The sequence below is a fragment of the Equus quagga genome, chromosome 1 (genome assembly GCF_021613505.1).
Source record: "Equus quagga isolate Etosha38 chromosome 1, UCLA_HA_Equagga_1.0, whole genome shotgun sequence".
Lineage (NCBI taxonomy): Eukaryota > Metazoa > Chordata > Mammalia > Perissodactyla > Equidae > Equus > Equus quagga.
The window spans coordinates 91051899-91072790 of NC_060267.1; the positions used below are offsets into that span (position 1 = coordinate 91051899).

Sequence of the window (20892 nt, forward strand, 5' to 3'; positions counted from 1 at the left end):
TTAGCCCTGAGCTAACTACTACCAATCCTCCTCTTTTTGCTGAGGAAGACTGGCCCTGAGCTAACATCCATGCCCCTCTTCCTCCATTTTATATGTGGGATGCCTGCTACAGCGTGGCTTTTGCCAAGCAGTGCCATGTCCGATCCGAACCAGTGAACCCTGGGCTGCCGAGGATCGGAACGTGCGAACTTAACCGCTGCGCCACCGCGCTGGCCCCAGAGGGGCTGAGTTAAGTCACCTGGGGCATTCTTCCCTCCATCTCCTCCTGTGAGCAGGAATGTGCGTGGCGGCGGTGCAGGGCTGTGTCTGTCCCCGGGAAATAGGGCTGCTCTTTCTGCTGCCCACTGCAGCCTGCGTCGACTCTGCTGCATTTGCAGTAGCTCCAGGGTGGCGCACCTGGGCCAGCAGCGGCACCTGCTCCTCCCTAGGAGCTTCGGGGCTTTGATCCAGTGGAGGTCACCAGCCTCTGGCGAAATATTTCCCCCAATTCTTGACACTGTCGTTCAGCTGACCTCAAATTGATATCATTGGTAGTTTTTCTTTTTGTCAGGTACATATGTAAAATAGTGCTTTTAAAACAGGGTTGAGGGCCAGGGGTTCAAATGGCTTCTTTCCTTGGGCTCCAGGTGTGATGCAGCCCCTCACCCCCCACCTCCTGCAGACCAGGGCCCCCGAGGGCCTCCTCCCCAGAGTTTCTAAGCCCCCCAAGGGTAAACAGGTGGGCTTCTTAAAAATCATGCTGCTCGTCCAGTCTTGCTCGTGGACTCAACGCTGTGACCATGCGGAACTCTCGGGAAAGAGCTAGAGCCAGCCTGCTGGGAGCTTGCCGCCAGCGCAGCGCCTGCTGCCCTGCCATCCTGCTGCCCTGCCGCCTTCCCGCCCTCCCGCCCTCTCCCTCCCCCTCCCCCTCCCCCTCTTCTCTGCTGGGGCCATTGGCTTCGTAGAAAAAATACCTGAGCAAAGAGCTTAGTTCACTGATGTTTCATGAATTTGCAGGAAATAACTCTAACAAAAGGTTTTTATTATTTTTTTATTTTAAAACTACCTATATCTCACATTTTTTATTTGGGAAAAGCTGTTTACTGTATTTAGGGTAAAGTTTTGTTTGTTTGTTTTCTCTCCCTAGCTTTTTATTATGATAAACTTCACACATACAGAAAAGTTGAAAAGATAGTACAACCAACACTTTATTTCTTCATCCTTCCTATCGTTTTTCTATTTGTGTATGTTTTATGTTTTATCTCTTTGCTTTACCATTTGTAAGTGGGTGGCAGGTGTTAGGGCTCTCCACCCCTAAATCCTGCAGCATCTATTTCCTAGGAGTAAGGACTTCCTTCTACAAAACCAGGCCTAAGAAAATTAACGGTGATCGCAAAGCATTGTTTGTAGCCAGGGCATATTCAGATTTCTCCACGTGTCCTAAGACGCTGATCGCTGTTTGGTTTGGTTTTTCCATAAGCAGAACTCAGTCCAGGTTCCCACCTTCCCTTGAGTGCAGATTCCTGGGGCTGGGACTGGTGTGGGCAGGCACACTGCAGGGATGCTCTGAGCGAAGGGCCTTCTTCGGGGAGAGGACACTGACAGTCCACTTGCGGGGTGGGTGGTCTTGCCGGTCTTGCTTGAGATCTGGGAGCTCTGAGTGCTGGAAAGTCTTATCAGGCGCCCAGCTTCTCTTTGCCCCTTACCTCCTGGAGCTCCTCTGCAGTGGGACACCTGGGATAATGTCTTCTTTTCATGGCACCTGCCCTGAGTCAGAGCTCTCAGGAAACCCTCCCCTCACTAGAAAGAAACGCCACACCACAGACGCCTCAGGGTGATCGTAACCAAGTTCTGACCAAGCACAGATATGCTGACCCAACTGTGGCTTAAAAGAGGGTGGACCCTTATCTGTGTTGGCATTTGGGCAACGTAAAGGACACGTCATTTAAGATTTGATAATATACGACCCTCACCAGCAACCTGCCCCTAGCCCATAGTATAGTATCGGAGTGAGGTCACTGCACCTGAGCACCCTGAGTCTTTAAGCCCAACTTAAGAGGGTTAGATCTTGACATTTCACCTGCTGTCATTTTCAGGATTTTGTTTTCCGTAATGCTTTTTATCTCTTTATACAGCAAGCAAGAGAAATGGTATTAGAGATCATCCGAGAAAAAGACCAAGCTGACTTTCGAGGTGTGCGCGGTGACTTCAACTCCCGAATGGGAGGAGGCAGTATGGAGGTAGGCTTGACCTCGGGGTCAGTAGGATGAGGTTAGGCTTATGGTTGGAGGTCACACTTCTGTTTAAGCTTCGGCAAGTTATTTAACTTTTGTCTTACCTGTGAAACCCTATAAATTCACTTCCCAGAGTGGGCGTGAGGAAGGCCTGCGACAGGCCGCCTGAGTGAGGGAGCCGCTGTATTCCCCCTGCTTTTGATGCTGTGCTTCAGAGCTTCTCCCACTGCCCAGTGAAGACAAAAATTCAGGTTGTCCTGGTGATCTGTGTTGTGATGATATCCAACTAGGAAGCCTGCTTTATTGATGCGGTGGAATGGGGTCAAAATCTATGCATTAGCGTGAAATTTTGATATGTGCTACATTTTGGTCCTTGAAAACATTATACTTAGTAAAATAAGCCGGATACAGAAGGACAAATATGATTCCCCACTTACATGAGGTCCCTAGAAGAGGCGAATTCTAGAGGCAGAAAGTGGAGTGCTGGTTGGGAGGGGCTGGGGAAGGAGAAGCGGCTGTCTCGGGTACGCAGGTTTGATTGGGGGTGAGGAAAAGGTTTGGGGTGCAGATGTCAGGAATGTTGGCACAGCGTCTGAATGCAGTTAATGTCACTGAACTGTCTACTTGAGAATGGTAAAATGATAACTGGTGTGTGTATTTTACACAATAAAAAATGAAGGAAAAAGCATTTTAAAGAACCACTAGCATAATCAACATATATGGTGTATTTGTTTATTCCATAGAATTTGGGAGGTAAATTTGCCATTTTTAATCATTTATCTATCTATAAGGATTGTTCTTGCTTCATTTTTATAGCTATTTTGATCAAATCTCAGACTTATGGACAGGAGTGAAATCAACTACAATATGTTTCCTAAGTGCAAAAAATATGCTTTATTGTATCTCTCCAGGAATGCACTGCAATACAAATCAAGTTCTTTGTTAAAAATATATATCCTGGGGCCGGCCCCATGGCCGAGTGGTTAAGTTCACACACTCCGCTTCAGCGGCCCAGGGTTTCGCCAGTTCGGATCCTGGGCGCGGAGATGGCACTGCTCATCAGGCCATGCTGAGGAGGCATCCCACATGCCACAACTAGAAGGACCCACAACTAGAATGTTCAACTATGTACTGGGGTGGTTTGAGGAGAAAAAGCAGAAAAAAAATTTTTAAAAATATATATATATCCTTTAAGAAAAGACAGGTTTGCTAAAAGCTCTGATGAGGTTTTGTTTCTCTGTGCTTAGGTGTCTGTGCCTAGGTTTGCTGTTGGGATTGTAATTGGAAGAAATGGGGAAATGATCAAAAAGATCCAGAATGATGCCGGTGTGAGGATTCAGTTCAAACCAGGTTGGTCTTGATGATTCTCAAAAGTCCTTAGCGTTAAAAAGAATTATAAAGTACTTAACAGAACAAGGATTTTGTAATTAGCCCATTGTGTGTTCTTTTCTCTTCTCTCTCTCTCACAATGTTCTATTTCCAAATTACCAATCTAAGTTTCTCCTCCAGTGCCTCATTTCTGTCCTTGAGCAGGCTAGCCTGTCACCCTTCTCATGCCAGAACACTGGCCCAGGGCTCTCCAGGCTTTTTTTTTTTTTTCCCTTAGGCGAGTAAAATTGGGAGAAATCGGCATAGCATTTCCAGTTTCTAATTTTGCCAATTAAAAACTTTAAAAAACACCCTACTTATTTTGATTTCATAAAATTAAAGATAAAACCGTAAAAAAAGGACATCTTAGAATAAAAGACAATTCTTTAAATTTTATAAATTTACCTTTATGAGCAAAATCATCTACATCGTCTTTATTTTCCTCATTTCTCTGAAGATGAGAAGACATTATGGTGGGCTAATTTTTGGAAACTGTTGCGGTAGCTCAACTCTATTTTCCTTGGCTTTTTTTTTTTTTTTAAGTTTAGTTTATCTAATGATATCTTTCTTAAATGCTGTAATTGCATACGAAATGAATATTGACATGGACCATGCAAAAAAAAAAAAAAGTAGCCCCGTGTGTTTCCCCATTCAAAAGATTCCCTGAATCTGGTGATGTCTGTAGTGCCCCTTTGGCACTGGTAGGAATATTGATTGCAAATCAGATGGACTTTGGTTTCTTTCTTAAGTTGGGCTTTTCCATTCCTGTCTCTCACTTTGTTCCACAGATGATGGTATTAGTCCAGAGAGAGCTGCGCAGGTCATGGGACCCCCAGATCGGTGTCAGCACGCAGCACACGTCATCAACGAGCTTATTCTTACAGCCCAGGTAGGTCCGGCTCTCTGGGCTTCAGGCATCTCACCCTCGAAAGCAGACAGGGCTACGCGGGCTCCCAGGGCAGCACCCGAGAGCAGTCAGCCCTCCCAAGTCACGTTCTTGGAAGCCGGCGCTCTTGTCACTTGTCTCCCTCTAAATTTATAGCCAGTGGCTTCTCTATGTCTGCCTCTTTCCTGCCTTCATAATTTTTTTTTTCTGCTAGTTTATTACTCTTCTGCCTCTATTATTCCAGAATCTAGATTTTCTTTACACGGTTAAGTTCCTGACTATTTAAACTATTTGGGAAAAGACAATGCAAACTGCCAAGTTTCAAACAATCGAGTGTACTTAGTATAAAATTACATTAAGTACAATCAAATCTAAGCTTTAGAAAGCACTTCGGGATCCTCCAAGGTCTTAAGGCTGTCTTCACATACTTGATTCTGTGTGCGTCTTTTTCTGGAATGTGAGCAAGCCTGTGTGATCCCGTTGGCATCTCCACCTGCCCCAGATGTGAATTGCTCTGGGGAACCTCCGCACCTGATGGTAGGTTGGCATTGTCCCCCAGGTGTGTAGGACTAAGGAAAAGTTTGAGAGCAGTTGGAGCTGCAGGACGAAGCAAGACACTGGGAATTGGCACCCAGATGTGCCGTTAGCCATGTGACCTTGACAAGCCTTTGAACCTCCCTAGGCCTAGTTTTCTCAGCAGCAGACCTACAGCTTTGCACCAGGTGGTGCTCCCCATGTTACCCCTAAGTCCTCTGGGGGTATATGCTGAAGTCACAGATTTATAGACCCCCCTGGATCTGGTGATTCAGAATACCGGTGGGGGGGCATGGGTTTCACCCAGAGTCCCAGGCAGGTCTTAGGATTTGACAAGTGCAGAGAAGAGTCGCTGAATGATCTCTGACATCCTGTCTAGGGGTGAGAATTGATGAACCAGAACTGCAAAGGCTGCGAGATGTTTAGGAGAGAACCTTGTCTTCGAGAGTCTGTGGCATACCCAGAAAGCTGGCACTGTGTGTGTGTTAACATAAATCCCTAAAATTACCTTTCTTGCTTGTCGTTTGTCTCCCGTAAAAGCCGAGTGCAGGAGAAAAGCACTCTGCTGATCTCACTTTCTGCTGCTTTAGAGTCCGCGTGAACGTTGAGTTTGGCGAGCAGGTTTGGCACGTATTCTGTCACCGTGGTGGATGCCTGTGTGGCTTCTCCCTTCCATGGGGAAGCTCACAGCTTGGCCACGGCTGCCCTCAGCAGTTAAAAGATCTGAAATACTGCTGCTCCACGGTGACCCAGACGACAAAGGCTGCAGATTTGTTGTCCTCGAAAGAAAGTCACCTTCCTGTGTTAGGTGTTGGGTGCGGGCTTTGCTCTCTGCTGGGGGAGCTGTGCAAGAACCAGTCAGACTTCTCCAGCCCCGAACCGTGGGCTGGAGCGCCTGGCTTGTTGCCTCCCTCTTTTGGGGAGTGGCACAATTAGTGTTTCTTGAAAATCCTTTTATCCTTTTTTCTGGTTGGATTGCAGGGTGTTCTGACTCATACATCACTGTCTGAATTGTTCCTTGTGGCAGCCTGGTCGGAGAGGGGTCAGAGGCGTACGTTGCCACTCCTGTTCACTTTCAGATGCCCGTAGCTCTTTAGCATCCAGCATCTGGCTTCCGGTAGACACAGCACGTGTTAGGCACAGGAAAGGGCAGGCTCAGCATTGAGAAGAAAATTGGCTCCTGATGCCTGTGGACTAGGGCTCAGTAATTAAAACTCAGGGGCAAAGGGCATTGGGCTTCAGACTTGGGAGTTGATATCTGACTGCCTGTTTTAGTTGGGTCTGTTTGTGCTGTTTATGTACCTGCATGTGTTGATCTGCACATGTCCTCCTTGAATGCGCCTGTGATTTGTGTTAATTCTGGCTTTAAAGAGCACTTCAGAATCTGAAATGTGGAAGAGTGCTCAGGTTCTCAATGTGTGGCATTGATTACATCCTGTCACTTCGCCTCCTCCCAAGACGTGAAAAGCAGTGCTTGTGGCAGTGGCAGAAATCGTCACTTGGGCTTTGCTTCCTTCCCAGGAAAGAGACGGCTTCGGAGGCCTTGCAGTAGCCAGAGGAAGAGGCCGTGGCCGTGGCGATTGGAGTGTGGGAACTCCTGGTGGCGTCCAGGAGATAACGTACACAGTGCCGGCCGATAAGTGTGGCCTCGTCATAGGCAAAGGTAAGAGGCAGCTGTGCCCCTCCGGCTCCCTGGCCTGAGAGCACACGGGTCACGGGTGATGCTCCGCAGCGTGGAGCTGAGCTGCCTCCCGCGCTGCACCGCCATGTGCGCTGCCTTCTGCAGGAGCCCCGCTGTGCCTGGGGCTTCTCCCGAGTGCCTGCAGAGCGAGTGTGCAGTATCGAGTGTGGACAGACTATGAGTGAGACTTGCCTGTCCTAGCAGCTTAGGGTGTTGAAAAGGCACCCTGCACTAGGTGAGGACCCCTGAATGCTTGCCGATCAACTGGGTAGTAGTTAACTCACCCCAAGGAACTTAGAGGGACGGTTAGGATCATTTCTTCGAGTGGAGGTTGCTTTCTCACAATCGTGGCATTTTTTCTCTTACTGGGTTTAGGTATTTGCTCTTTATTGACACAACACGTGAAAATGGTTTTTATCCTTTCAGCACATTTACCATGGGTAACAGACACCCTGTGGAAGAAAATAAAAATCGATCTGTTAGTTGTTTCTAGGCATTTTAGAGAACCTTGGGTAGAGACCCTGTTAATGGCTAATGTGGCTCCTTCCTGTCCTTCAGTAAGGAGCAGGGAGAGAGCAGGCAGATTTCTAGGCCGGCTCTTGTTCCTCTGGGCTGGCCTTGGGACCGAGAAAGGCTGCCGAGAGCGGGACTTTGGCTCTCGTCTCCAGCTCTTCTCCCGGCCGCAGGCTCAGCCTTTCTGTGCGCTGGCCACAGACTCCTGCCAGCTCTTGTATTTGCCTTCGTTATGTATTTGGCAACATGGAGGAAATACAGTCTTCTCCCCAGAGTTTCTCCAGTTTCTTTGATCACCAAACACCTCTTAGCTGTTGGAGGAGTGCTCGGGTTCCACGGAACACGATCTGGGAATGTCTCCATGAATGGAAAGCTGAGGCTGCCGGAGCACATCCTGGGGAGCGGGGGCAGGGTGGGAGTTCCCTCCGCCCCTCTCATTCACCTCCCAGAGTCTGCACTTGGCCCTGCCACTGGACACTGTGTCTTACGCTCTTTCAGAACATATATCTCCTGTATCTGTGTCGTCTTTTAGGTCATTAACGTCTCAGGTGGTAGGAGCCATGAGGATTTAATTTTCTCGCAAGGTGTACAGGCTGGTCAGTCTTCAATGGATATTGTTAGGTGCCCGAAAGCTGGGACAAGTCAGACTGTCACCTTGCCTGCCGTGAGGCTAAACGCAGTTGATGCCCGTGGGTTGAGAATGAGGTCTAGGTTTTCCTGCCCTTTGAGCACTGTTTTGTCAGCACGGTTTTCATTTGGGTGCGTGTTTCCTCCAGAGGCTGGCAGAGCCTCGCTGTCTTCGCTGGACACTTAGCCATCATCAGTGAAACCGTGATGCTCCCAGGACAGCCCCGTGTAGTTTGCCCTCTGCAAAGCCATCCTGAGCGATTCCCGGAGGAAAGTGACAGCAGAACGAAGCAGTAACTGATACTGGGTCCTGGTCCAATGGCAGCCTCAAAAAGCCCAGTAATAGTTTTGTTGAGGTGGGGGGTCTTTCCGTACTCCTCCTCAAGGGCTGGATGAGAGGAATTCCTGCTCCTTGGGAAGGGCGCGTGGGTGAGGGAGGGGAAGGGAGCCACACACAGTCAGACCCGCTCCAGGCCTTGGGCAGACGCTCTGCCTCCCCGGGCCCCTGCTGGATTTCCATGATAAATACAGCAATGGTGACAGATAGTGTGGCCAGCCCTGCTCTTGTCAGCCAGGCCTTTTAGCAGGTTTGATTAATTGCTTTACGATTTCACGTCCAGCTGGGGGGCCACTGGTGGGTCGCTTCTGCCCCCCATCAGGTGGAAGAATGGAGCAGGCTGCTGAATGAGTCTATAGACAGACACCATGTGCCAAGCTGGTGACCTCATTTTGAAGGACGATGAACTTAAATTAACTCCTTCCGGCCCCGTGCGGTTTTGTGGTGCCTCCGCACCTTATTAGCATGCTCCCAAGGCCTCAGGGAAGGGGGTCTGTGGGGTTGCCGCTCCCAGTGCCCGGTGGGGGGCTCGTCTGGGGCCTGCGGGGTTTCCAGGCTCAGACACACGCGCCCTTTGGCGCTGTTGCTCCAGAACCAAGTGGCGTCCAGGCAGAGGCTGGGAGGTGCCTTCAAGGGCCAGGAGTGCAGGAGAAAGGTCTCCATGTATCCTTTGCTGTTGCGGTTCCCCAGAAACACTGTTGCCTAGGAGTGGAGCAGCTCACTTTTCGTGATGCAGAGAGGATGAGAGTCCCAATCTGTGAGTAAGAGGCAGTGGTTACAGGCCCGGACTCTCCGCGTTGGCCGGTGCTGTCCCTGTGATGAGCATGTTGGCTCGAGGGAAAACATGTGGAGACGCTTTTCTTAAAGTGAAGCAGAACTTGAAGAAAATCCTGAGCACGAGACCTAGAGCTGCTGAATTCTTTTCTTAATTGGCTTTTACATTTAAAAGCACCCTGAACTGAACCGCCGTGCACCCCCAGCTGCTGTTGAGCAAAGCTTCATCCAAGTGCTGTCTGCCTCCTAGTTTCCTGCCCACAGGGAAGGGGCTGCACGCCGCCTTCGGGAGGGATGCTGGACCCAGGCTCCCTTGTCGCCTCTTGATCCCTCTCGAGGAGTCGTTCTTTCGGGATGAGATGGCAGCAGGCTCTGCCTGCTCTTGGTGTCCCCGTACCACCTCCTCGCTGGTTTGTGTGGATGTGGGCTGTCCCCACAAGGGGCGGAGGGAAGGCTGGAGTGCTGACAGGATTGCGACGTGATGTGATGCGATGCCATGACACATGCCACTGGGCTTTGACTCTGGGCAGGGAGGGTGGTGGGAGCTGGCCTCGCGTCTGTGCCTTTGGTCGCGGGGGCTCCCTGGTACCCGGCAGCACGCTTTCCGCGGATTGGCTCTTTCAGTTCTGCAGAACTCTGTGCTCTGAGTTTGCCTTGTGTTCTGGCTCCGCTCCAGTTGAGCAGAGCTGATCTGTAAGTTGTGTGAAATTTCAAAAGAAGAATCAAGCCATTGTTGCACTGGTGGAGCTTTTGTTACGCAAATTTCATTAAGAGACTGAGACTCTCACAGGTTTTTCAAAGAGTCCAACTAAATTTTCATTAGCCCCGCTCCATGCAGGCCTCTGTGACCCCCGTTTTCGGGCTGCCTGTCTAGACCTGTCCCCCCCACGGAGGAGGCAAGGGCTTGAGAAGTGACAGGATGGGCTATCAAAGGCCCGCGTGGGCTCTGGGCATTGTTGGGGCCTGTGGCTGGCTGTCTGACCTGCGGTGGGAGGGAGACCAGCGGTGTGGTGGCCCACGCCAGGGCCGTAGGCCCCCATTGTGCCCTGGAGGGGCTGTCAGGTCGCCATTCTTGTGCTGAGAAGGATGGAGTGCCTTCCTTGGGCTAAAGCCTCTGGCTGGAGTGGCTGTCCCTCGAGCTCCCTTGTGGGCTACTGGGCCGCTCCAGGCCTCTGCAGAGGATGCTGAGATGGGGACTAGCAGGTGCCATATGGTGTCTGTGGCTTCACTTCATATGGCTGGCTTTGCAAATGATAGAGCCCTGGTTTCTGTTAGGACCGTTATAAAAGTAGAAAGGACTCCCTGCTCTAGGCCGCCCCGGTGTGCAGGCAGTACCCTTCCCTCCTGTTCTGGGGCAGGGCTGCAGGAGCTTTGGGCTTGTCAGTTACCACTCACTCGTGTCTGGTGTCCTCCTGCCTGCAGGGGGCGAGAACATCAAAAGCATCAACCAGCAGTCGGGAGCCCACGTGGAGCTTCAGCGGAACCCGCCTCCCAACACCGACCCCAACCTTCGCATATTCACCATCAGGGGCATCCCTCAGCAGATCGAGGTGGCCAGACATCTCATAGATGAGAAAGTTGGCGTACGTACAAGGTCCTTTCCCCACCTGGCTTAATACTAGCTGGATGTTCTGTTGGATGTCCAAGGTACCTGCTTTTCCCCAGATCCTTGTACTCGTGTGCCTTTCAGACCTCACACCATGTGAGGACAGCCCCCCGCGACTTGCCGAGGGGGCAGGTCGGGGTCCAGGGATCCCAAGGCCGGGCCCAGACGCCATCAAGGAGGCCTGGCAGCAGTCGCCAGGCCACGGCAGCTCAGGCCCCAGAGCCATGTCCCCGAGGCTTAGATGAGCGGCTGGGACAGCAGCCTGCCCCCAGCGCCGCCCCGGACCCCGCTGGCAGTGCCCCGGCGGCGGCCCTGCAGGCAGCTTTCATTGACTCTGGCTTTAGTTTCAGGCGCCTCAAAGCAGATAAAGAAAGGGAGTGTTGATGGAGGACAGATGGGCCACTGCTCACCTCAAAGGGGACGTAGAATGGCAGAAAGAGCCGTGGGCCAGCCTAAATTGACGGGAGAGTCAAGCAGGTTGGTCCCTACCCCCAGGGTGCCATGCTAGGGCAGTTGTGGTGGTGCCAGTGTTGGCTGTGTGGTGGTATTGGTCCCTTGAGGGGCAGAAGCCGTGTCTGCACATCAGGCCCCTGTGGGGAAGGAAGCTAGTGTGAGTGCCGCAGGGTGTCTTCACTTCACTGGACTCTGGCTCCCGAGAGCTGTGGTTTGCCTTGGGGTGGGGCTGGGCAGCGGGGAGGCGCGGCTGACAGGAAGTGAGAGTTTCCTCCTCCTGCGACAGGGTACCAGTCTCGGAGCACCTGGAGCCTTCGGACAGAGCCCCTTCAGCCAGCCACCTGCTGCACCTCATCAAAAGTGAGTTTTTTGCTTCGGTCTTGACTGGAAGAATTCCCTTGCTCCCAAGAGGTTCTGCTTCCCAGCTGCTTCTGGAGCGTGCCCGCCAGAAAACCTGCCGTTCTGGGTGTGGGCAGGACTTGTGCTTCCGTCTCCCAGTGGTCCCTCCGCCTGTCCAGAGCTGACTGACCAGTGCTGGGGGTGACAGCCTTCCCGGAGGGCGGAGGGTCTCTGTTGCCCGCCGGCATCCCGAGGGGAGCCCCCGCCTGCGCCGGGGCTTGGGTGGGGTCTCAGTGGCGCTCTTGTTACGTCCTCAGTCTGCGGTCTTCATGTGTCTTCCCTTTTTCAGCACCTTCCCTCCCAGGAACTCAGGGTGCTTCCCAAACCTCGCTGCTAAGGTGAACGGGAACCCCCACAGCACCCCTGTGAGGTAGGCGACCCACCCCTACTCTGTGCACACAGTTCTCAGTCAGGGGCCTGCGGGAGCAGGGTCATCCCCTGGCCACTGCCGGCAGGACCACCGTGGTGCTTGCCTAGGGGTGGGGGAGGTGACCAGTGAAGAGAGAGATGCTGGAGGGATAGCGGAGGTGGATGCAGGGGGAGGCGGTGCCCCCCTCAGAACGAGTGACTCTTCTGTCCTCCACAGCGGACCTCCGGCCTTTCTGACCCAGGGGTGGGGCAGCACCTACCAGGCGTGGCAGCAGCCCACACAGCAGGTGCCAGGTAAGTGACTCGGAGAAGTGGGACTGTACACCTGCCTACAGAAAGGTCCAGGGGCTGGTGGGCCTGAAACACCCTCCTTCCAAGTCTTGATCAACAGGCCAAGGGAGCCCGGAGACGTCGGGGAGCCTCCTGGGACATTGGGAGCCCCTGGGAGGGGCTGGGGAACGGAGGGAGGCTTCTATGGAGATGGCCTCTCCAGCTGGGCAGAGCCAAGGGAGGCTGGCCCACCTTCTCAGACCTTTCTTTCCCATCTTCTCTGTCCTTCTCAGAGCTATGGGCTTCTGTCACTTCGTCCCGCATTCTGTCACAAATGGGTCAGAAGGATTTGTGGGCCGGCCAAGGGTGTGGTTTGGCCTGAGCCCTTCCTGCCCGGCCCTGCCCCTCTGGCCGTGCCCACACCTCCGCCTAGCCCTCTCCCCGCTCCCCTCACCCTCCCAAGCAGCCCCCTGCTTGCTGGGTGTCCTTCCCGCCCTCTCTTCCAGCCCCAAGGTGACCATCTCCCTCTTTTCTCTCCAGCGCCGGCTTAGAAAGGGGCTCTTTTGATCTCCTGGACTTTTCAGAACATGCCCAGTTAGAGAGTTAGCTCTGCTGAGTGGTGCCTCTCCAAGAAAAGTGACTGTAAAGGGCAAAGTCCTTGTGGAATCAGACCCATGCCCCACTCTGGCCCCCACGCTGGCCTCGGGAGTCCTTCTTGAGTTTTCCTGCTGGTAGAGCGCGTCTTGCACGGCCTTCAAAATAAAGCCACGCCCTTCCCTTGGCTCACCCGGGCCCTCTGAAGAGCCAGCCTGTGGTGTGTGGAAAGTTCTTCATGTCTGCAGGTTGTCCTCCCAGCATGGCGGGCTGCACACCAGGCTTGCAGCTTTGCTCACAGGGAGCTGAGCCTGCGTCTGGGCTCCTCCCCGGCCCCAGGGGCAGAGTGCTGGCTGTGAAACCCTGCTGCGGGACAGGACACCTGGTCACCTTCGCAGCTGTACCCAGAGGAGCCGAGGCCGGTGCCCTGCGGCCTTTGGCACGTCCCCCCTTCTCTGGGGTCCGTTTTGTCCTCTCTGAAATGAAGGGTTGCGATTTGATTCCCAGAGTGCTTGCGAGCTCTGCAATCGCCCTGTGCTGTATTCTCCTTTTCTTCCCCAGTATTTTCCTATGGAACATCTTAAACATGCAGAATATTTCAAAGACCTCCAAATGAACACCTGCCCGCCAGCTGGATCCTCCCGGTCCCATGGCACTGTACCCACTTTGTTCTAAGCCTGGTCAGGTTGCGTTTCTTCCTGTTCCAATCAGAGGGTGCTCCAGGATGCGAGGTGACCCAGCTCGAGACACCTCTGCCTGTTGTCCAGGACGGAGGGCCTGAGTGAAGCCATGGACTGCAGCGAGTGCGTGTCTTTACCCCGAGGGCACAGGGGACACGTCCTTCTCCCTGGGGGCGTGGTTCTGCAGGGGCCTGGCGCTGCTGCCCGCCGGCCCAGGAGGCCAGGAGGGTTGGTGGAGGCCTGCGGGTGAGCAGAGCGCCCAGCAGCAGCCACCTCGGTTCTGCGGCTGTCTCCAGCTTCTCTGTGCCGTCGAGCTTTGCCTGTTGACTCGGGGACTGGGACTCGAGAGTTGGTTTTGGTTGGTGAAGTTTTGTTTGGGGAACGCCTACATGCCCACGCCCCCCCATGTGAGGGGAGAGCTCCTGCTGCCGCCTTCCTCGCTCCTGGCCTCCCCACACCAGGTCGTCCTGTCTTCAGCGTCCTGGTCTGAGTCCCTTCCTGCCCCAGTGCGGGAGGAGGAGGGGGTCTTCTCCCCTTTTGTACCCCGCCCCGCCTCATTTCCTTCTTCAGCCCCACACAGACTGTCCTCGTCCCCACGCCCCTCCTCAGCCTTCAGTAGTTCACTAGTGGGGACACTGCCGTGAAAGCTTTGCTGGCATGTGCATCCTGCCTGCTGCAGGCTGATTCCAGCCCAGAAAGACAGGGAAATGACCTTGGCAGAGGGCGAGCTCCCGACGTGTTGCTGTGCTGGTCTTCTGACCCTCTTTATGCCCTGGGCAGGCTGCTCCTCTGCAGCCCCCACCCACATCTTTACTGCCGATGCCACCGAGAGAACGCACCCCAAGTCAGGCACGGGAGAGGGGCGGGAACAAGCCCACACACATCCTCTCCCCCTCGGCTCCCGCCCCAGAAAGGCATGAGGCTTGCTTGGGATCAGGTGTGTGTTGTAGCCGTCAGCCCCTCTGCTGTGTGCACCTCGTCTTTCTGTCGTCGTCTGGAGCACAGGCTCTGGGCAATCTCCCTGTTTCTTTCCTACACTTCAGCTTGTCCAGAGGTAAAGCCAGCGGCCTGTGAACAGGGGCCAGCTGAAGAGTGTGGCCAGCTCCATTCAGGCTCTTAGTCCTGTTCGAAGGCCAGTCCAGGGAGCCTCAGGCAGAGGCCCTCACCCCTTGGGGCTCTGCGTACCCGCAGCTCGTTCGAGTCCCCATCTGAAGGGGCTCCAGGCTATTCCCAAGAGTTGCTGCCCCTTGAGGGCCGGCAGTCTGCCCAGCCCCGGCCTCCTGGGATCTTAGGTGCCCCCTTTCCACGGTGGCCTGGGTGGAGCCCCTCTGGGATCTTGATACATGTCCTCTGGCGGCCAGCCTGCTGCCACCTTCTTCCTGGGCCACAGGGCCTGGAGCGGGCCATGGAGCGCTGTGTGTGGCCCAGGGGCCAAGGAGTGAGTGCAGAGAGCAGAGCCTGGAGTCGCCGGGCTGGGGGCTGAGGCTCGGAGGACGCCCGAAGGCCTGACTGCCTTTGTGTTCTTCGCACAGGCCAGCAGAGCCAGCCGCAGAGCAGCCAGCCCGACTACAGCAAGGCCTGGGAAGACTATTACAAAAAGCAGAGTGAGTGCCACGCGGGCCCAGTCTCAGAGCCCCAGGCCCACAGACGGAATTGCCCGTGTTCCCTGTCACCTCTGTATTCTCTGCCGCTTTCACTTTGTGCCTTGATCTGGATGCCTGCTTTCATGTCGCTCTGTCCGCTCGCTGTGTGTCTGTCAGAGATGGCGTGCAGTGTTGGCCGTCCCGTCACTGTTCTCCCCCTCTGGGCTCCAGAGGGTCTGGAGGTGGGTGTGGCACCGAGACGGGGCAGCTTTCCGGCCCTGGCCGTCCCCTTTAGATCTGCTTGGCCAGGGCTCAGACCAGCGGGGCGGCCCGTTTCCTCCCTGTCTGCTGCTGCACGGCTCTCCCGGCCGTTTCAGGGCGGGGAAGGGAGCAGAGATGAAGCTCCAGGCTGGAGCCTGAAGTTGGAGAGGGTGCTGAGGTGTTTCTTATTAATTAAGCTCTTGGTCTTAACTGTGCCAGAAACTAAACCAGCTTTTTTAGAAGGAGAAGGAAAAAACCTAGTAACAACATCCAAAAAAACCCCAAGTGAATTATTTAAAATTAGCGCCAGCCCTCCCTGTGTGTCCCAGCCCACGGACCCCAGACTCGGTGCTGGTGGAGCGTGCGCTCCCGCGCTGGGGGCCGGGGCTGCAGCTTGCTGGTTGAGGAGCTCAGGTCAAAGGCTGTGAAGGAAACGTTCGCCCTGGGGTTTGGCCTCCTCACTGGTCGAGGGCCATTCCGGGGGCCGGGGTCAGGGGGGTCGTCGTCACCTTGAGCACCTGGTGAGAGTCCCGATGGCCAGTCCTCTCTAGACTGGACACGCACCCAGGCCCGCACTCCCTTCCGCCTCTCCCTCCCCCGCTCTCGGGTGCCGGAAGCTGAGCAGGCAGGCAGACAGGTGCGCGTGATCCTGCAGAGAGCAGACACAGGGCTAACCACACTGCCATGGCCCGCGGCGGCCGCCCCGTGTCCAGAGGGACAGAGCCCCGGGCGTGTTCAGATGCCCCAAGTCTGGGGAAGGCACCCCTCACGGCTGACGGTGTTCTTCACCTCCCCTGAGTGTGTCCCTGCTCCTGATGACCCCTGTGTTTTCCTCTGTCAATCAGGTCACGCTGCCAGTGCTGCTCCTCAGGCCAGCTCTCCACCGGACTACACGATGGCCTGGGCGGAATATTACAGACAGCAGGTCGCTTTCTACGGGCAGACGTTAGGGCAAGCTCAGGCCCACAGCCAGGTCTGTAGCCAGTCGCCGCCCCGCGGACACTTCCCAAACCAGCCCTGACGCTCCGCTCCCAGCCTCCGGCCGGGCCCCTCCTCACCCCTGAGTTCGGGCCGAGTGGGAGAGGAGCTGGTCGGACCGCCCCTGTGGGGAAGTGCCTGATCTGCCCTCAGAGCCAGGCCCAGACCATGGTGCTGAGCGGCACACACCTTCTCTGTCTGGGCCTCAGTTTCCCCAACTGTAAGTGAGACTGCCAAGCTTAGATGATTCTGGGCAAGGTTGGCACTACGAGTAGGGCCTGTGGCAGTCATGCCTCTCTGCTTCTGAAAAGGGTCGTGTGACCAGGCTGTCACCTTGGCCCCAGTGTGTAGTGAGGGGCAGCACAAAGAGGACGGGTCCTCACCTGAAGGCCAGGCAGGGCATGGCGCCAGGTCCTCATCCTGCCCAGGACCCTGGAGGCTGTCTGATCAGAGGCCAGAGACAGGTTCGGCTTCGTGTGGGCGGAGGACCAACTGCTCGCGCAGGGCGCATTCCAGCTGCGTGTCTCAGGTGGCCTGGTGCCGGTCAGGTCTCCACGGACCCTGAACGCAAAGCTGGTTGGTCATCTCACAGCCAGGTGTGCCTTCTGGGCCTGGGCTCACAGGCGGCGGGGCTGGGATGACCGAGGAGACAGGTCTCCAGCTCACTTCCATCCCCCCGCCCAGGGTCCTGCGGAAAGAGGCGCCAGGGCCTCCTGTTCAGGGGGGTTTTGTCTGGGCCAGATCCCACGACTCGAGGCGGGGAGGGTGCCAAGACATCAGCCCGTTTGTCTGTCAGCGCCTGCGGGCAAGCCGAGGGGAGAGGGTGACCTGTCACCTCCTCGGCGACAGCGCCGAGACACAGGGCGGGTTGAGGAGTTGCCGTCACAGACTAACCTCTGTTCCCTCCTCCACAGGAGCAGTAGGACGCTGGCCTGCGCTCTCCCTGAGATCATCGTGAGCAAACCTATTGTAACAGAGGTTTTTAGATGTGCAAACCTTTTCATGAAGAACCTTTGTTTTCTGTGAAACACTATATTTAGATTAACAGAATTTTTCTAAAAATCGGGAAAATTACTAAAAATTTCTGATAATTTTTTGTTTCATTATTTTTGTTTGTTATTTCAAATGTGTGAGCTCTGGGATTCTTTTTGGAGCAATACCTGCAAATTCAGGCACCAGAATGTGCCTCAGAGCAGTGACATTTCAACACGGTGTGTTTCTGTTTTGTTTTGTTTTGTTTTGTTGCGTGTCTTTTTATTTACAGTTTTTTCTGTTGCAACGGAAAGTGGCTTGGAAGTCTTAGGTGGTATGTAACAAATTCTTTTAAAAAATTTTTAAACAGTATTTAAATATTCTTAAATGTGTAAATTCGTTAAATGTTTTACTTCTAATTTCTTGTATCTTGGCTGTCTGGTTTTATTGCATTTTTTAAAAACTGAACTATTATGTATTGTAATTAATTATGTGAATTCTGAATTGAGACAGATAATTGTATTGCTGTCCACCAGGGGTCGGGAGGGGGCGTTTTGTAGGGTTTGTATAATTTCTAGAGTTCTAAAGGTAATATAAAGATGTGTTTGTGCGTTTAGCATCCGTCTCCTCGTGTCTCCGTTACCAGTTCCGAGCGTGTGTCTAAGACCTCCAAGCTTGTTTTAAAAACAAAACAAAAAACTTTGCTCTCTTCTCTCAGAAATATAAATACTGTTATTTTTAATATTAAAAAGAAATTCGATATAACTTTTAACAAACACTGTGGAACATTAAGCCGCATAAAAATGTAACTATTTTTTAATTCCAAGGTGTTTTTTGCTTTTTTCTTTTAAATATTTTCTTAATATTTGTCAAATTAACTAGATGAATAAATAAATCTAGTATTAACCACAATATGAATTAAATAATTTTGATTTAATAAAAGGGATAATATGATTTCCAATGTTTACTGTAGTGTATCTTGTACAGATAACATGTATTTTTAAAGGAAAGAAAAACGGAATTGAAGCTATTTTTTCTTGCATTTTTAATTGACCTGAGGGACATTCCGTTTGAAATGTACTGAAGTTACAGTTTCTGGTTTTTTCTTCGTATTTTCCTTATAATGCTTGAAATGTCTAACTATTAAAAAAGGCAATTGGAAAATGTTATGCATGTTGTTTTAAAAGAAAAAGTGTTCTTTTTATTTGACTGACAATTCCTTTTACACTCTATATAATAAAATTCCCACAAGATGCCTTGTGGGCGCAGTCCTTTTAGTCTGTCTGCTTTCTGTTCTCTCGCTCCGCCCTGGTCCGCTGCCCGCTGCCCCTGACACAGAGAGGGTCTCTGTGCTCCTCAGCCGGTCATCTTGCACTGCGTCCACTCAATTTAGTTCCTGCACAACCTGGATTTCTAGCTGCTTCGTTGAGCTAATTTTATTTTAACGGCTTTGTGTAATTTGACAGTTTGATGTGAGAGCCTTGGTTACCACCAGCCCCTCTTACCTGTCACATCTGAGCATCTCTTGACGTGGGTGACACCGAGAAGTCAGTAACGGTCCTCTCACAGAAGCGCTGTCATCACGAGTAGAGCTGGAAGAGTCGTTTAAGGGAGTCACAAGACAGAGGCTGTCATCAGCTCTGCAGCCGGAGCCACACACGCTTCCTGTGACTGAATCACCACAGCCCCTCTGCCCTCTCGCTTGTACACGTGTCCCCACACACCTCACTGGCACACGGGACCACCCCAGAAATTGGGACCTAAGGTCCGTCTGCTTTCGGCCTGATGCGAGTGGCTGCCGCTTCCTTCCGCCCTGCCTGGTGTGTGTGTCTGGCTGCGGCTGGCTGTGGCTCACTCCTCCTGTCCCTGGGCCTGGCCTGGGGCTGTGGGGGGTGGCATTTGTTCTCTCTCAGTCCCATGCCTGCTGGGGGACACTGGGTTTCTGGGAGAGCTGGAAAGTGCCAGTAAATGGGCTCATTTTGTTTTGTTGTTTTCATTAAGGAAACCAGAAGGGGGTGTCCTCACCCAGAGGTTTAATTCACAGAGGGCCCTGCGGTTTGGGGACACACTGTCACAGAGTGTGGGCCCTGCGCTAGAGGGACAGTGAGGCGAGGAGTGAAGGTCGGCCTTGCGCTCCTTGCTTCTCCGCCTTCCGGGTGACTGCAGCAGCGGGCTCTGAGCACGGCCCTTGGCGCTGGTACGTGGAGCTCCCTGCCTCCTCTGGGGCCGTGCTTGGGCCTCATCTCCGAGTTTAGCCACATGGCACCCTTAGGATCCTGCTCAGAACCGTCCTCACGGCCCGTGCTTGTGTGCATTTCCAGTTCTGGTCCCTTTTCTTTTCTCTCCCCCAAGCTCCAAGAGGAGGGGGAAAGAGCATCTGTGGCTCCTTTTGGCCGAAAAGGGGTGTGGAGACAGCCCATCTGCAGCCATTCTGAGGCCTGCTGAGGGCCGGAAGACAAAAAGGAGATGTGGCGTCTTTAACTACACCTCTAGAGGATCGAGTTTGACATTGAGAAATTGAATAGTAAAAGCCCCTTGGAAGGGAGGAGGGGGTCGGGCAGGAGGAGGGCATGAGTGCTGATGATGGTAATGGGAGTTGGGAGAGGGCATTACAGAGCAGACTTCCTTCTAATTCATCTTCCAAGCTCTGTGCCAAAACAGCATTTGGCATGGTTCACAGGGAGCGACTGTGTGATAATGAACCCTAAGGTGTCCCTTAATTGAAGACTGAGCATTGCGGTTTGTGCCAAGAGTCATAAATGGCGCTGGCTTGTGGGAGGATGCATTTTCTTAAATGTATCGGTAAGTACAGATTAGCGTTCGTCCCCAGTGAAATGCCCATACTATAAATTATGGAAATCTCTCTCTCTCTCTCTCTCTGATGCAACCTTTTATTGAGGGGGGAGGCGGGGTGCAGTGCAGCAGGCGGCAGGAGGAAAGTTTGCAAGCGTATGAAATTGGGCCTCTCATTAACATGGCGCCCACGGAAGATGGTTTCCTCAGCAGTCTGCCGTCCTGGAAGGCTAGAGTGCTCGAAATGCACCAAGTTCAGCGATCATGTTCCATTAAGAAAGCTGCATGGTCATCACTGAGAGGACAGTCGGGGGGTGGGGGACGGGGCAGGTGTCCAGTCCAGTCTTCAGAACTCTCGCCCTGCCTCCCGCCCTCCACCGCACACACACGCTTAGCCTCGGCCAGCCGCCTGGGTTCAGTATTCAAGGACCCAGCTGGGCTGTTCCCTACCCACCCAAGAGCTTGGTCTAGGGGTGGGGAGTTCTCCAGGCCGCATGCCTTCGTCAGTCCCCTGGCCTCTCTGTAGGTAGGAGGCACTGTCTGTCCAGTGTCCTTCGCAAGTGGCGGCCGGCATGATGTCTTTGGGCTCCCACAGTAGGGTTGGCTCGGACACAGATGGCACGTGGCAGGCCCAAGAGGGCGTTTGGACACCATGGAACCTCAGCATGGTGCTGGCTACTGTTTGCCGAGCCCCACTTCTGGTCCACTGGGGCCCAGCTGGGGTTTTTAAAGATGGGCTAATGCAAATGGTCCTGATAGACTCTTAGAGATTAATGGCCAGAAAGTGGCTTGACACTGAATTCCAAAGGGGGTGCTGGCCTGGGTCTGCGTCTTGTGTGAGGTGGAAGGGGAAGTGAAGACAGCAGTCATCAATGAACCGCGGAAACAGTGGGACTCTCTGCGGCCTTTGTCCTCAGGGCCTTTGAGTAGCTTCCAGCAAGGGAGCTCCAGCCCTTTCCAGGCATCTCTTTGGGTGGGGGTCCCCACACCTTGGGAGGTGG

At 53.4% G+C, this 20892-nt stretch overlaps 1 protein-coding gene across 4 annotated transcripts in view; it reads left to right on the forward strand.

The window, feature by feature from the left end:
- FUBP3 (far upstream element binding protein 3) overlaps window positions 1-18375 on the forward strand; it is a 51751-nt gene extending 33376 nt beyond the window's left edge. For 3 of the 4 annotated variants that reach the window (XM_046666309.1, XM_046666316.1, XM_046666335.1), the window contains 11 exons: window positions 2115-2219; window positions 3461-3563; window positions 4370-4470; window positions 6523-6664; window positions 10356-10516; window positions 11279-11352; window positions 11681-11761; window positions 11978-12054; window positions 14837-14908; window positions 15994-16121; window positions 17041-18375. In XM_046666309.1, the coding sequence (XP_046522265.1) occupies window positions 2115-2219; window positions 3461-3563; window positions 4370-4470; window positions 6523-6664; window positions 10356-10516; window positions 11279-11352; window positions 11681-11761; window positions 11978-12054; window positions 14837-14908; window positions 15994-16121; window positions 17041-17049 (1053 nt within the window). In that variant the 3' untranslated portion in view covers window positions 17050-18375. The remainder of the gene's footprint in view (window positions 1-2114; window positions 2220-3460; window positions 3564-4369; window positions 4471-6522; window positions 6665-10355; window positions 10517-11278; window positions 11353-11680; window positions 11762-11977; window positions 12055-14836; window positions 14909-15993; window positions 16122-17040) is intronic. The other variant, XM_046666326.1, reaches the window with a different exon arrangement.
- The last annotated feature ends 2517 nt before the right edge of the window (window positions 18376-20892 follow it).